Genomic DNA, 16,913 nt, shown 5'->3' with positions numbered 1-16,913 from the left:
TCCGCCCACTCCAGTTGTAGACTACTGGTGGAGGCAAGAACACTTCACACAATTTCCCCAGAAATTGTACCTTTTCTAGTTTCTTATCTCCCGCTCTGTTACTTGAACTTGAACTACAGGAGTCTCCTGCAGGGTCTTGCAAGCTAGTAACAGAGCAGGAGATAAGAAATTCTACATTAAACAGAACTTGTAATAAATGAAGTGTAAACATAAGATGACTCTTTACAAGAAGTCTTTTGGAAGGCTGTGTGACTAGGACTGCTTAAACAAAGTGACTTAACTCCTAAATGGCAGGGAATTTAGCAGGGAGACTGTGTGGGCATGATCTAATGCACCAAAACTGCATCATTAAGCTAAATTTGTTTTGGGGACTAGAGTCTGAACTTAAACTGAACTGGTTATGATGTATTTTAGATTGTATTTAACATGAACGTGTTATGTTTTGTTACTTAGTTGGGCATGACAGGTATGCATCTGAACACCGGTCGCACTTAAAGAATTCTGTGTTTAATGATATATTCTATCACTTTTTTTAATTTTTGTGCTAGTTAATACATTTTTTTTTTTATTTTTTTTATTTTGGTCAACTGTCCCTTGTCTTTGCTTTGTGGCACAAATTATGGTGCTTACAGTGTCCTCTGAAAACCATAATCCCAGTGGCGTACCTTAACCCCCCCCCCCCCCCACTCCAGGGGGCCCAGCCGCAGCTGCGACCATGGGCCGCCTGGATACCTTATGGGCCGGTGCACAGCTGCACCAGCCCTGGTAGGAGATTCTTGTGTGTGTGGCAGGAGGGAAAAGCTGTACTGTGCTGCTCCCCTCCTGCCTGTGTGTAGCGCGGCCGAGCGTTCTGACTGGAAGTGCTCACTGTCAAATCACTTCCTGTCAGATCAGCAACCGCAGCGAGCCAGGTACAGGATGAGGGGGGAGAGAGGGTATGGGTCAAAGGGAGGTGAGGGGGAATAGAGGTAGGAATGGGACACAGGGAGGGGAGAGATGGAGGGAATGGGACACAGGGCAATTTTTGCACCGGAGCCCGGTGGATTCTAATTTTGCCTCTGCATAATCCCCAACGTCCCATTATAGATTTGATATTTTAGATTGAACCAACTTTATAACCTTTGCAAATGTTAACGTGCGGATCCTTCTTAAGTGTTGCACTAAATATGCATAGTGAAACATTACTAAAATGGCAATCTCAAGCTATAATATTGAAACTTTCATTCCTGTGTCATGTAGCTGTAGACTGTCTGTTTTATGTCCACAGTTCTTTGAAAGCAAGCTCTTTGGCTGTCCGTGGCCTGGGGATAATTGCTTTGGTGCCCTCCATGTTCAGGCAGATGTTTCCCCTTTAAAATCAAAATAGGAAAAACTCCAGAAGGGAATCTTGAGCATCAAAACTTTTTTTTTTTTGAGAATATCCTTTTTTCCTTACTATGTGTATTTGGCAATAAAGTACACGTGACACTGCTATCTGACATCACGATTTGGGATAACATTCGTAGAGTTCTTTCTTAAAGCAATGCAATGATGTGACCAAATACCCTGCTTCATTGCTATTCAAAATGATCTCCCATTTGCACCAAATGTATTAACGTATCGTAGCGCGCCCACAGTGTGACTCCCTCTGATTCACAACTCTTAAACTCAGTGAATCAATATAATTTAATCAAATAAAATATACTCTTTGGTTAGAAAAAATTGATAGAGAATAAAAGCCTCCTTTTATAAAATCGAGCCTGATTGCTTTGTTTTTTCCTTTCCAGTGGTCTATTACTCAAATAGCACATGTTCTGTATAAATCTCTATTGTGCAATATTTGCTTTGCCGTGTAAAGATTGACAATATATCGATGATTGCATTTATTTTCTTACTCCCTGCAGCCACCTACAAAATACCTCCTTCCAGAGCTGAAAGTATCCGAATACGGAAAGAAATGTGTGGTCATTGATTTAGATGAAACCTTAGTACACAGTTCATTTAAGGTACATTTGAAATGTTTTTTTTGTTTTGGTTTGTATCGTGTGACATATTTTACTGGAATTATTTTCAGGTGTCCAACCTTTAATTTATACGAGCCAGTTGTACAGCACATTTTATCTGAACACCACATTTTATAAAAGTTATTGGGTCATATTTACTAAAACAGTGCTTAGAAATTATTTGGTTGCCATGGTTACCAAGTCACCATATGTACTTTGTTTAGCCTAAATACATATGGTTTTAAGATTTTATCATTAAAATACTTTAACAGTAATGGGTTTTCATTAGTCCCACCTTCATCGCCATGAAGACCAGAGTTAATGGTTTAGTCACTTGCATGAACAGATGCATATAATGAACTCCACAGTGAACAATAACAGATCACTAGATCCTGAGAGCATGTCAGGGTTTTGTTTTTTTTGTTGGCCTAGGGCATGTCATGTGGGGTTTTTGTATTGTTTTGTGGTCTGGTTGTTAATGGCTCATTTTATGTCTGTTTATATGTTCCCCAGAACCCTCATAACTTAAGAGTTTTTTTATTTTTTTTATTTCCCTTTCTAGCCTATTAACAATGCAGATTTCATTGTTCCTGTTGAAATAGACGGCACAATACATCAGGTGAGTTTGCAAAAACTGAATGTGAAGTTGCTCAATAATTGTTATATACAGTGTGAGACTTAAAAAGAAAAAAATATTTTTTTTATTTTATTAAAATGGCATGTAGTGTTTACGTAAAGAAGAGTTTATTTACTTAAATTGTGGTTCATGCAATACAAAATATAATAAAGTTTACGCACTACATTAAAACCACCTGCCAAATATCATGTAGTTTCCCCTCGTGCTGTCAAAACCATTCTGATGCATAAATGGACTCAACAAGACCTGTGTCATGTGGTATCTATCACGGAGACATTAGCAGCAAATCCTTTAAGTCCTCACAGTTGTGAGCAAGGGCCTCCATGGATCCGATTTGTTGTTCCAGCACATCCCACAGATGCCCAATTGGATTGCGATCTGGATTATTTGAAGGCCAATGCAACATCTTGAACGCTTTGTCATGTTCCTCAAACATTCCTGAACACTTTTTGCAGTGTGGGAGGATGCATTATCCTGCTGGAAGAGGCCACTGCTGTCAGAGAACATCGTTGTTGCAGACCACGTACACCCCTTCATGACAATCTCTGGGTAAGGGATGGGTGTCAAAGTAAAATCCACATGAATGCCAGGATCCAAGGTTTTCCAGCAGAACATTGCCCAGTACATACCACCGTTCTCCATCATCCTGCCTTCTTCCATAGTGCGTCTTGCTCCTAACTCTTCCCCGGATAAAGAGCGCACGCACCCAGCCAACCAACTTATCTAAACTAAAAGTGATTAATCAAACCAGGCAACCTTCTTCCATGGTTCAGTTCTGCTGCTCATATCCCCATTGAAGGCACTTTCGGTGGTGAACTGGGGTCATCATTGGCACCCTGACCGGTATGCAGTCCCATAATCGGCACACTGCAATGTACTGTGTGTTCTGACACCTTTCTATCATATCAGCATTAAGGTTCACCAGTTGTCCTTCCTTGCACCACGTTTTGGTATGTGCTAACCACCACATACCGGGAACATCCAACAAGACTTGCCATTCTGACCCAGTCGTCTAACCAGAACTTTCTGCTTGTCAATACATGAAATTGAAGAACTGACTGTTCACTTGCTGCATAATATATCCTACCCTTTGACAGGTGCCGTTGTGACAATATAATTCATTATTAATTTTGTCTGATCAGTGTATAGTGCTTTTGTGTTAATTCAGAATACATTAGTGAGGTAGGATATATGTCAGAAGATAATATATAAACTAATAGAGAAATTTAGATTTCGGTATTCTTCTTTTAATTCTAGTTTAGTGAACAAACCCAGTAGGGAACAATGTTTCTATTCCTCTTTATTTGCAATTCATCCCCTTGTATGTATTAGATTGTGATGTAATTTGGTAAATCTTTCATATTAATTTATAGGGAAACGGTGCATCAAATGAAGAGCTTATAGTTGGTTATAACTGTTTTACAATGTAAATGGTGTAACTTCCAGAAAAGTGATGGCTCCTATTTAATGACCTATTTTTACATCGTTTGTAAAAGAAAGGTCATTCATTTTAAAATCATCATTTTTCTACTTAAACAGTGATTATGTAATGTTTGGCAATTATGGGGATACCATTAGGAAAGATGGTGGACAGCCTGTGTTAGTAAATATCTGTCCTCGCTAGATATAGGGGTACCATTAGGAAAGATGGTGCTCAGCCTGTGTTAGTGAATCTCTGTCCTCGCTAGATATGGGGGTACCATTAGGAAAGATGGTGGTCAGCCTGTGTTAGTGAATCTCTGTCCTCGCTAGATATAGGGGTACCATTAGGAAAGATGGTGCTCAGCCTGTGTTAGTGAATCTCTGTCCTCGCTAGATAAGGGGGTACCATTGGGAAAGATGGTGGTCAGCCTGTGTTAGTGAATCTCTGTCCTCGCTAGATAAGGGGGTACCATTGGGAAAGATGGTGGTGGTCAGCCTGTGTTAGTGAATCTCTGTCCTCGCTAGATAAGTGGGTCCCATTGGGAAAGATGGTGGTCAGCCTGTGTTAGTGAATCTTTGTCCTCACTAGATAAGGGGGTCCCATTGAGGGAAAGATGGTAGTCAGCCTGTGCTGCTGAGTCTTTGTGTATAAACCACACTGAAATGGCGTATTGAGTTGTACGAAGACCGGAATTATGCGAAAAGCACAATAAAAATGAAGTGATAAAGCAAATGTAAGGGTCCAAAGTGAGTAAAATCCCAGCATTATCCCATTTATACAGGTATAGTAGAGATGAAGTCTGTATATTCCCCAGTTCTGCTTTGAGTATTTCTGATTAATCCCTTCTGACCTGGACCAAAAGTGCAACTGTGTCTGTGTTTACGATACGGCTTCTTCCGACCTTCCACGAGTTTGAGAAAATCTTGGATTAATTCTAGGTTGCAGCCCTGTTCAAGTAATCCAGGATAGGCTGTTATCAAAGCCTGGCCTATTCTTGGTTACTTGCATTGGGAAGCCACCAACTACTTCTAAATTCTTAAATCACAAAATGATATTGGCAACCGGGGGACATTTGTACTATATTAATTTCTGTATAGTTTTGTTTTTTTGTTTTAATATGGCAATCTATTAAATATGTGATGGGTGGCTTTGGCAGTGCTGAAGTTTATGAATTTCCCAGGTAACTTGCATGTCCTAGAACGTGTGTTACGTGTCTGGTATATGGCCATAGAAAGTTAGTGGACTGCTTGTGATTGGCATTGGTCTGAAAGCACACTGGGCTTCTGCTTACTCTGAATAGAACCCTAGCGAACGTGGTGTGCGCAGGGTTTTAAAGGGGCTGTCTAATAACCAAAACAATTTACCCTTAATGATGTGGTTTTGGTGTGTAGATCACATCCTTTCAGTCTTACTGTTCAATTCTCTGCCTTATAGGAGTTAAATGAACACTATAGTATTAGGAATATGTGTATTTCTAACACTATATAATGTCCTGGTCTCATTTTAGGTGCCCCTCCTGCCAGGATAAAAAGGATAGAATTTACTTACTTTTTATCCCACGCCATGCTACTCTCTCTGAGGCTGGCTTGACTCTGGCTGATATGATAAAGATCGATGATCTTAGCCAACATAATGTTTTCCCATGCTAGTGCGCATGGCGGTAAAACATTGTGCTGTATCGGCCATCTTATCGAAATAGCCGTTTCTGTCAGCTATTTGAGTGGAGCTGTTTTAATCCTGCAATGTAACATTGCCGTTCTACTGGAAACAAAATGTTTACATTGCAGGGTTTAAACTTGAGACACAGACCATGTCATTGAGAGGTCTGGGTGCCTATAGTGTCCCTTTAAATCACGGTTTATCCTGCCACATCTCCTATGCCTGTGACGTACACAGTCTCTCCTTACACACGTCGTGTAAAGAGAAAGCTAATGTTTAAATTTCCTTTATTGCACATTCTGTTTAATGTAGAAGTTCTTAATTCCTACTATGTTAATATCTTTCTAGAGTCTGCAGGAACCTCAGATTTGAGATTTAAAGTTTAATTTACAGAGCAGAGAGATTAAATACTTCTAAAGTAAACACACTGTGCTCTCACATTTGATTGAAAATAAAACCATGCAGCTGTGTGTCACAGCCAGGGAAGTTGTGAATAGGGTACATAAACAAAAACCATTTACTTTCTTAATGACAGAGAGTTATACAGTGAGACTGCAGCGGTATAATCTATACACCAAAACTGCTTTATTAAGCTAAAGTTGTTTTGGTGACTATAGTGTCCCTTTAACTGCTTAACAGAGTCCTCATGTCGGCATAAAATGTGCTTACAGTGTAGTGGGCATGGCATCTCCTTTGTGGCCAATTATGAAATATTACAAAGTCATAATCTTTTTGTTTATAAAAGTCTGTATTTCACAAGAGCTGGGATTTAATTACTGGACTACAGCCTGTGTTAAGGGAAGCATTTGTACAATCAAACGTCATGCTGAATATTCCTTAAATCTTGTTTCTCCGTGTTGCGTGTAAATTGCTCCCTTGCTCCAGAACAGTGGAGTCGTTATCAGCAGAACGGCTGATCCCTAGCACTAGAGGCTTTTAGTCACTGAACGTGAAACTCCATTTTATGCTATTGTACTGCTGACAGTGGGTTATTTACATATGTAGTTTGGACCTGACACAGACCAGCTAATACAGAATGAGAGCGCCCTCTGGTGTATGTGGACTATACTGCAGAACTGCCCATCACTATTCACGATCACTATTCAATGTGCTTTCTTCCAAATATTATCACTTTTATATCTTTCCTTGCACTAGTCTTTCTCTACACAAGCCGTCTTTACAATATCCATCAAACCAGAGTGGAAAATAGATTAATACCGAATGGGAGCGATTTCTAATAGGGATAAATGTATGTATGTATTCCTTAAATACCAAATGCAGAGCTAGCTTCCATCCAAGCCATTGCTTGAGATGGCCATTCAATCTGCATTCGTTACAATGTTGCACTAGATGCATATAACCATTTACCGAATTGATCTGACTGTTCTGCTGCTTCGTCTCTAGGTGTATGTGTTAAAAAGGCCCCACGTGGACGAGTTCCTTCAGAAGATGGGCGACCTGTTTGAATGTGTTCTCTTTACGGCGAGTTTGGCCAAGGTGAGTGCGGAGCGTGCTGATCATTCTTTTATTCAATGAGACAGAGATTGTGTCGAGTTCTTTGGATTAGGTTGTTTGTTTGTTTGTTTTTTTTTTTGGTGTGTAAATGATTTATTTTTCGGTTCTCTCCTGAAACTCTTACTTTTTCTCCCTTTTCTTCCTTGCTTCTTTTTCTACCAGTGTGTCTTTGTGCTTTCAGCTAGTTTGTGGGTAAGTGTTCCCATGGTAACAAACTAACATACGGGCTTTGCTCATAATGTAGCCTCCATGCATTGCTCATGAAGCCCGTATGCAAATATTACAAGTTACCATGGTTACTAGTGGGCATCACAATATTTAAATAGACACTGAAGTCTGGCTCGGTCGCTGTGCCCTGGCAATAGATTTACAGATCACTGTATTGCAAATCTTCCAGCCAGGAATTGCTGCAGCAGTTAGCATTTGGAGAGGATGCAGTTTGTAGTTTTTTAGCGTTTACCAGTGCTATATAGCGCATGCCAAAGCAGTAGTGTTGTGAATAAAACCTGCATTAGAAAAAGATATTGAAATATAGTTAGTTTTATTAATGTGCTTACCGATATTTATTGCTGTATTATCGAGGTCAACAACAGTTCCAGCTATTTAAAGTGGTTTTGTCTGCTGAAAACGTTTGCTGTTAGATTGATAAGTCTATTGTTTTAAGAAAAGAGAAAAAAACCAGACTGGTTGTAAACAGTTTAGTTAGTTTGTAGCTGTTTTAGACCACAGTACCGTGTCACACAGAGCAATATAAATGGCCAATCTCAAACTGTTTTCCTGCTTATTGGCTCCCTGAATTCTACTTTCCTGAGATGGAGATTGTTAAAATTGTCTGATATGTCAGCAAATGCAAATTCAAACACATTTGTGCTGGATTGCCCCCAAGAAACCTTTTTTATCCCGAGTGTAGTAGATGGTCTTTAATGATCTGCATGATGGTGTAAATGTGTTTGCTGATGACACACACTGTAAACATGGGTTATGTTCAAATAAATGCCTCCTTCATGTCTTACATGGCAGGATCATCAGTTACCCAATGTCTGATAAAAAAAAAATGTTTTCTATATTTTTTTGTCTCATCCTTCGTTAGCTCAAGGCGAAAATTAGTTTAAATTAGTTGCCAGTAGCTAAGGAAAACATTAACCTTCTTATTACAGTTTGAGTTATTTTCTTGCTAAATACCGGGTCTGTGAAAGGTATGGTGTTAAAGGACACTCCAAGCACCAGAACTGTTGCAACCTTTTTTGTCATTTTATGTAGCTAGGAAACACCTACTGTTTGAAATCCTCTGTTTAAATTTTTTTGGTAAAGTATCACAAGTGACCATGTGTTAACCAACCGTAATGTCTATTAAGACTTGTGTGCTTCCTGCAATGCGTTGAATAAAATGCCACTTCACACATTTTGGAGATTGCTGTACCATTCTTTTACAGGATAATATTACTGGTGTGGCAATACTGGAGGTCTTTGTAGCACTCCATTTTTAGGTGTTCATCCACTTACGTTATTGTCAGACCCTGGCCGCCTTCTCACCAGCGTCATGTAGGGAAGTATTGCTTCCCTAGTGCTACAGCAAAGTGCTTGCATGTCTGGGGGACACGCTGCTCACTGTATGCAAGTCTTCATCCTTTCGTGTTGCATTTTTCCCATGCCTGGGTGAGTGCGGCATGGAGCAGTACGGTTTGGCGATCACGCATGACCTCTAGATTAATCTACAGCGATACAAAGGAGCAGTATTAATTGGAATTGCCATTGTAACAGTGTAGCCTGTTTTGTGTTTAACAATTTTAAAACTTACCACACAATATCCATCTGTGAGTTTATGTAATGGTAAAGGATGTTCTGCTACGGTGGCAATAAAATTGTAGAACTCCACTTGAGGCTAGAATTAAACAAAATATGAAATAATGTGACGCAATTGAAATAATTACTCTTGCAGCAGGTTGGTTCCAACAGCCTCCGTTTAATGCAACATGAATTGCCATTGGGAGGTCTGGTGCTCGAGGCAAGCCGCCTTAGCCAATTTTTTTTTTTTTTTTTAATATTCCATGTGGATTGGATTCTTGAAGAATATAGTTAATAAGCTACAAACCCTCAATTTTAAATATTTGTAAATCTTGATGAGCATCCTACACCTGTGTTGGTGTGTGCCATTTTCTTCCCGGCTAACGGAGTGCCTGTCTGTCTTGTTATGCCTGCTCAAAGTGTGCTGGCACATTCTCCAACCATGTTTATAGTTCAGCCTTTCTGACTTAAAATTTTAAATTTCACTTTGACTTCCTGACCGCTTACAAATTAGTGAATAGCTTTAACGTAAAATTCTAACTTCATGCCGCAGACATGGACCAGCAGGTAATCCTAAAACTGTCAAAGCATAATGGGAATAGTCGTTCCCTCTTGGCCACACCCTGATGTGCACATTAAAACTTGTCTTGAGAACAATTAAAATGAATGGTCTTGATTTGCTTAAAATTAATTTACATTTTTAGTGTTTGATTCAGAAGAATGAGTGTGCCCTTTTAACTTCTGTGTCCGATTAATCATCTGTTTTCTGGTTTTTTTTTTTTCTGAAATTGTGTTTGAATTCTATTTCTAGTATGCTGACCCAGTGGCAGATTTACTGGACCGTTGGGGGGTTTTCAAGTCAAGGCTCTTCCGAGAATCCTGCGTGTTTCATAGAGGAAACTATGTGAAAGATCTGAGCAGACTGGGCAGAGAGCTGAATAAGGTCATCATTATCGACAACTCGCCAGCTTCTTACATCTTCCATCCAGAAAATGCCGTAAGTGGCGCGTGTTTGTGTTGAAATAGTCTTGTCTGCTTATGTAGATTTAGCTTCAGCTGAGCTGACACAAAGTCTCACAATATATTTATCCTTTACCACTTCACGTACTTCTTATTTACTTGAATTGATTTTATGTAAAATGTTTAATTTGGTATGCCGAAGTGGATCAATTCTAATTCACTGTTAATGTTAGTGGGCTTTTTTTGTGATTTTATATTTTATATTCTTAATTTTTTATTTTTTTTTTAAAAGCTTGTGTAGTTGTATTAATTATTTGCATTTATGGCCTTCTTTCTGTAGGTCCCCGTGCAATCTTGGTTTGATGACATGTCGGATACAGAACTGCTGGATCTCATTCCCTTCTTCGAAGGATTGAGCAAAGAGGAGAATGTTTACTATATGCTCCAGAAACTTTGTAACAGGTAGCCCCAATGCTGACTCTGTCTCCTTATGAACAGCTGTGAAATACAACGGCTACAGACTGAGAACTATTTTGGACTCTGCTTTTTTCTTTTTCTTTTTTTTTTTCACTGAACACTTTTGCAATGGAAACAAAATGCTCTACTGATGACATTCATGTGATACAAGATGCTCTTCCTATGGGGTTGAGTGAATATGGCTTGACCTCTTCAGGACCCATTAACACACTAACAGTGAAAACTTTTTGTTGCAGAGGCGTGCCTAGCAGGTCCTCTAGCACCGATGATATTCCTAGATCAATGGACAGAAGAAAGAGAAATTAAATATTTTTAAAGGACTCTTTTCACTAATTTTCATAAAATTGATAAACTTTTCAGGCTTTTATAAAGGAAATAATTAACACCAAATAAAAAGGAAAAAAAGTGTGACAAAGAATAAAAAAAAAAAAAAATGCTTAATGCTAGCAACCTTTTATTCTTTGCCTCCCCCTTAACTCCCACCTCGGTTGGTCCCTCCACTATGCAGACCGTATCGTATCCCCCTTTCCCTAGAGCAGTTGACCTGACTCTGAAAGTTTTTTGGGTTTTTTTTTCCCTACAGACTGAAGTGCCTTTACAAGTGTTGATTTTAAGAGAAAAAGTTACATTTTCTACCAGACAAATTTACAGACCTGTAATCTTTTTATCGTCGATGCTTTAAAAACGGATCGAAACTTTATAAAGCACCACCATTTATGCTTACAACTAAACAAAGATTATTAGACACCGGTTGCATGATTCCACCATTTGTATTTAGCTTTAGGAGTTTCACATATACAGAATACTTTATTTCCCCTCCCACCCCGCCAGTTTTATCGAGGGTTTGGCACACTTTACTTATCTCTGTTGTATTCTTTTTGTTTCATGGCCATTGTAAATGTTTGATCACCATTTTAAAATAGTTCTATTTTTCATAATCCAAGCTCCCTATCCCATCAAAACTGATGGCTTCTAGATGATTGCGGTGGCAGGGTTGTCCTCTGTGACTTGTGTTTAAACAATAGGAACACATTCTTGCCTCCACAAGCACGCCACTTTATTCCCAGGTTTCACTTTGCTCTTTTAAGGAAGAGATCGCATGAACTTATCACTACTTTATGTACAGAATTGATCTTAAGGAACAAAGATCTATTTATTGAGTTACAAAGTTTCCTTTTTTTTTTTTTGGTAGAAAATAAGCTGTATGCTCAGACTTATTTTTATTTTTTAACTGCTGCTACTTTATAAGTCGCCAAATAAGGTTAACCACCGGCTGTCAAACTGTTCTTTGCCGCTGTGCCTACACTTGCAAATAAATTCACGGAGTGCTGCAAACTTGGGAAGTAGATACCATCATATGGTTTTGCAATTTCCCTCTTGCTTTTTTTTTATATATAGTTTTTCTTTTATAGTTTCTTCCTTCTTCTTGCTACCATACAAGCCCATATGGTGAAGGCAACAATGTAGATGTATGTATTTTCCTTTGCCTTCGTATTGACCATTCACATCTTCAGCAATGCTTTAGCCCATTGCTTTTCTGTTACCAGTAGGCTAATTTTTGCAACCCGGCTCGAAAACCTAAAGGGAAACTCTAGTATCTAGCACCACAGCCCGCCACTGAAATCTGACTTGTATAAAGTATTTTTTAAGGTTATCCACAAGTGTACATTTTGGGTCAGGATAGCCAGACTCGAAATATTTACGTTAACCATGTTTCTCGTTTGGCTAGATTGGTCTAAAGTTTGCAATTCATATTCAATTTCTGGCAGTTCACACTTTAATGTAGGACTGTGAGATGTGGTCCTCTTGAGGGTTTAACACAAACGTTTTCCCTTTTCAGTTCAGGTTTTTCCCCTCCCTTTGGCATTGCAGCATATTTTAATTTGGATTTTTTTAGGCCACTGTTCTGAGTTTGCAGCAGTTACCAGTGAAAAGGTTTGTAAAGAGTATCCTGATGTTTTGTAATAAAACATGATCGTCTGTATATCCTTTTAGCGAGAATGTTTTTAATTTAACTTTGTATTAGTATGGTTCATTTTTATTTTATTTAATTGGCAAGTCACTGGCAAAATCTATCACTAGAACTGTTTTTAATCAATTTTCCAAGTTTTTTTTTTTTAAATTTGTTTGTGTACTTATATTGTATACATGTCTCCCCATATCATTGTATTCATAGGTCTTCATGGATTGTTTAAATGACCAGTATAATGGATCTTGGATGGTGTATTACTAATTGTGATTCTTGTATGGGTTTTCAAAAAAATGATGTACACTTGAAGTTATTTATAAATCAAGCCACAATCCACAGGCGTGCTTGGCTGCAAACTGGGACTGTAACAAAACAAGCCTGCTAATGACACTGGTAATATATATTGTAATATTTGTTTTGTGTGTGTAATTATCTTTATCATGGGTTTTTGTTTTTTGTTTTTTCCTTATATATAGATTTTTTTTTTTCCTTGCCTTTTTGGTTGAAGATCTTGCGTATAAGAAATCACTAATAATGGGGAAGTTTGCAGTTTAACCTACTGTTATCTGAATGCGTCTTACATAAAGAAGTTAAAAACAAAACTCCCAGCTGATTACTATTAACATCTAAGGAAGATATATTCACTGTATCGGTGCCCCAAAATCTCACGGTTTGCAGTAAGGAAGCAGCCACCTTAAGAAAATGGGCTTTTTCAATTTTTTATTTTAATTTTTATACCCAGTGAGTTACATCTTTTAAAAGAAAAAAGGCGGTGTCTACAGAGAACCTGCAGTTTCTGCCGACAAGCTAATAATCTCTCAGAATTCCACTGGAACAGTGAAAACCAAATAAAAACAAACTCAGAGGTGATTCAGACAGGTCTATTTACTGAAGTGAATTCAAAGCGAATTTAAAATCGAAGTCCAAAGTGATATGGTTTGGTTTCTAAAATTCCATGAGGAATGTTTAGAATATTACATAAACCTCTGCCAGTGTAGATGGCTTAAAAAAACCAAACACAAAACCATCCTTTCCTGGTTGGGGAGAAGCTGTGCTCACACGAGTATCGGGGAAATTTGATTACTCGTTACATTGTAGCCGCCATAATTTGCTTAACTCATTTGTATCCATGCGCATTCAGCTCATATAAAGGGTTTATCCAAATCACAAATCATCCTCCATCTAGCCTCGCAGAAATTAATTTCAAATTGTCTTACAAGACCATAAAAATAAATATTTTTCATAGTAGTGTTGTAATAAAGCCGATCAATGCAGCGTGCGAGTATTTATTTTTTGCTCGTAACTTTAGTTTAAATCTTTTATTCTTAATTGGTTCTGACATCCTCAACCATTAAATAATCTGAGAGTGTGAGTATCCCTATCACTGTGATTTGTAGAGATTTTAAAATGTGCTGATTTTATTACAGTATAGAGTTTCTTTGGCTAGTTATCCCAGATCAGTCTCGAGGAACAATGAAAGGATGTATGGATGTGCTTGGTCTGGGATAACCAATGGGATAAAAATGGGTAAAAATCATATGAAAAACATTACATGGTATAGGAAAATCAATTGCACATTTTAAAGATATTCGTAAACCAGATTAGTAGGCAAGATTAATAAAGATAGGTAGAGATCGGAGTGCCACAAATCCAGACCCCTTCCCGAAGCACAAGGGGATTGGCTGCTTCCCATCAGCACCTCTCCAGGTAGGCCAGGATCTCGGGAGAACACACGGGTGAGGTGAAAGTTAGCTTCCCTGTACAATTATAGGTTGTCCGCCTGGTTGTAGCTCTTATTTTAGCGAAAAGGTTGGGAGGTCTGGCTCGCTCGAGGGTCAGGCTCCGCCCCCCACTGTGTGTGTGTGTGTGTGTGTGTGTGTGTGTGTGTGTGTGTGTATGTATGTGTGTATATATATATATATATATATATATATATATAATAAATTTATTTTGATTTTTTTATGTAGGACACTCTAAACCATAATCACTACAGCACAAGTGGTCCCTTCAGATGCCCAGTTTGGCTCTTCAGATGTTTATTATGCGGAAGTTCCCCTTCCACGTTAACCAATGAATTACTGTATATACTCTAGTATAAGCCGACCCGAATATAAGCCGAGGCCCTACATTTTAACCCCAAAAAATGGGAAAACTTATTGACTCGAGTATAAGACTAGGGTAGGAAAAGCAGCAGCTACTGGTAAATTTCGAAATAAAATTAGATCCTAAAAAATTATATTAATTGAATATTTATTTACAGTGTGTATATAATGAATGCAGTGTGTGTGTGTGTATGTGTGTATGTATGTATGTGTTGCAGAGCCTTGGTGGGGGGGGCATTTTTATTTTTATTTTTATTATTGCAATTTATATAGCGCCAACAGATTCCGTAGCGCTTTACAATATTATGTGAGGGGATTTAACTATAAATAGGACAATTACAGATAAACTTACAGGAACAATAGTATTTTCTATTTTGTAAGTCAAATAAAAATTAAAGAAAGAAGGGGTTAGTGCGCTTTTTGTATGGGAAATAATCATTACAGAAAGAAGAGAGGGTTAATGCACATTTCATGTGACATATAATCATTACAGAACAAAGAGGGGGTTAATGCACATCAGTCATGACACGGATTCACAAATCCCTACATAATGGTGATATGTTCGTTTATGAACAGGGTGCCAATATTATCATAGAGATGGGGACACAAGATCGGTTGGCACTGTAGTGTTAAGGTGCAGTTTGTGATGGTGTTTTTTTTTTTTTTTTTAAGTTTTACTAGATCGTCTCCTTTCCTCTCCTTTGAGTATTCCATGGTGGGCATTTTTTATTTTTTATTTTATTTATTTATTTATTTTATTTTTTTTTGCTTGATACATGGCAGGGAGGGGGGCTCTCATTCCCTGTAGGTCCAGTGGCATTGGCAGTTCAGTGGAGGGGGGCTGGCAGAATATTCTCTTTAGAATTGACATGGTTCCTAAACAAAATGTCAGTGGTTCTTAAGAGAAGACATTTCAGAACTCTTACAACTGCTATAGTAACAAAGGCATTCAACCTTTAACTACACAAACACTGCCCCTCCTACACACAAACTGCACTCATCACACACACACACACGGCACCCCTTACTCCCCACCAGGGAGTGTAATGCCCTATGTACCTGTGGCCGGGGAGGGGGGAATAAAATGGAAAAAATGTGTTTTTTAAATGTAGTATTTTAGATAAAAATATTTGTATTTATAAATAAATAAAATCCACAGATTCCTACCCCACATATTGAGATATCTCTCTTTCTCCATCCATCCATATATTCTTGAAAACATAAATTCTGACTGGCATGTATATTTTGTGCATTTGCCTTAATAAAAAAAAATATAATTAACATGTTCAGTTAACAGTAGATTTGTGTAGAGGTTTTTTTTCAAAACGGTAAATGAAGAGTATCAGTAAATTATCGGCTATTGGCCTGAAAGTTCAGATTATCGGTATCTGCTCTAAAAAAAATCGATATTGGTCAATCCCTAGTTTTGAGGTTTGGTATTTTCCGGAGTATAGTCCAATAATGGCTTCTTACATTTGACATTTGCCCTCTGTTACCTGCAGGATATGGAAGAGTTTGACTTTGCTTGTAATTTCTAATAATTTAACAGCTTTTCTTACTACACTGGTCTGAAAACCATAGGTTGGAGAGTCAAGCTATAGAACTTGTTTTGCACTTGGCACTTTTTTATTTATTTATTAAATGACACCGCGTTGACCAGTATCAAGCTCAACCCATCGGCACATAAAGGATTGGATGACTTTGCTGAAACGAAGCAAATAAAATAAACATTAAGGAACACTCAGTTTTAATCCATATAAATTTGCACAAATTGTGAATAGCCAGCACAGAACTCTTGTTTGCCTGCTGACTGATGCCTGATATGGATGTTGAGTTGAGTTGCTCCGTTAGAGCAAAAAATAAATAAATAATCCAAATATATGGTGGAACAGACGCTGCACATTCAGATTCCTTGCACTATAACCACTACCCATAGCAGAAGTGGATATATTACTTTGAGTATCCCTGTAATAATGCTAGACATGTGGCCTTTGACCTAAGCCATACTTCTCCTTGGTCTACTAGTATGGGTTCTTTAACTTCATGTCTTGTTTAAAAAAAAAAAAAATCTTATGAAAATTAAAAACTAACTTAAAACAAACATTTTATGTGGTGGTCAGTGTGTTCATATCTTTAGACAAACTTGCGATATATTCTCTGACATTTTAGTATATTGATATGGATCACAAGAGCCTTGTAGAACCCATAGTAGACCATATGCAAATCACATTCTACCACGATTGCAAGTGCTGGGGAGAATTGGCCTAAGTTGGCTTGAGTAAAATCCTTTCAATATAATTTCATTCCTGCCAAACCCATTATTTATTTTTGTGCCTGTAGAGCCAGCGTTGTCTAAGCAGAGCTACTGAATGCAAGAGCACACATTTCTTTTAGAGCCAGACAA

At 38.1% G+C, this 16,913-nt stretch overlaps 1 protein-coding gene across 2 annotated transcripts in view; it reads left to right on the top strand.

The window, feature by feature from the left end:
- The window catches only part of CTDSPL (CTD small phosphatase like), a 74,999-nt gene extending 63,377 nt beyond the window's left edge, over nucleotides 1-11,622 (top strand). For both annotated transcript variants that reach the window (XM_063452736.1, XM_063452734.1), the window contains 5 exons: nucleotides 1,884-1,985; nucleotides 2,545-2,601; nucleotides 7,106-7,198; nucleotides 9,813-9,998; nucleotides 10,302-11,622. In XM_063452736.1, coding sequence (XP_063308806.1) covers nucleotides 1,884-1,985; nucleotides 2,545-2,601; nucleotides 7,106-7,198; nucleotides 9,813-9,998; nucleotides 10,302-10,427 — 564 coding nt within the window. In that variant the 3' untranslated portion in view covers nucleotides 10,428-11,622. The remainder of the gene's footprint in view (nucleotides 1-1,883; nucleotides 1,986-2,544; nucleotides 2,602-7,105; nucleotides 7,199-9,812; nucleotides 9,999-10,301) is intronic.
- The last annotated feature ends 5,291 nt before the right edge of the window (nucleotides 11,623-16,913 follow it).

Source organism: Pelobates fuscus, chromosome 4, assembly GCF_036172605.1.
Source record: "Pelobates fuscus isolate aPelFus1 chromosome 4, aPelFus1.pri, whole genome shotgun sequence".
NCBI lineage: Eukaryota > Metazoa > Chordata > Amphibia > Anura > Pelobatidae > Pelobates > Pelobates fuscus.
Note: the sequence above shows the minus strand (reverse complement) of the source record. Positions and strands in the feature narration are given on the sequence as shown.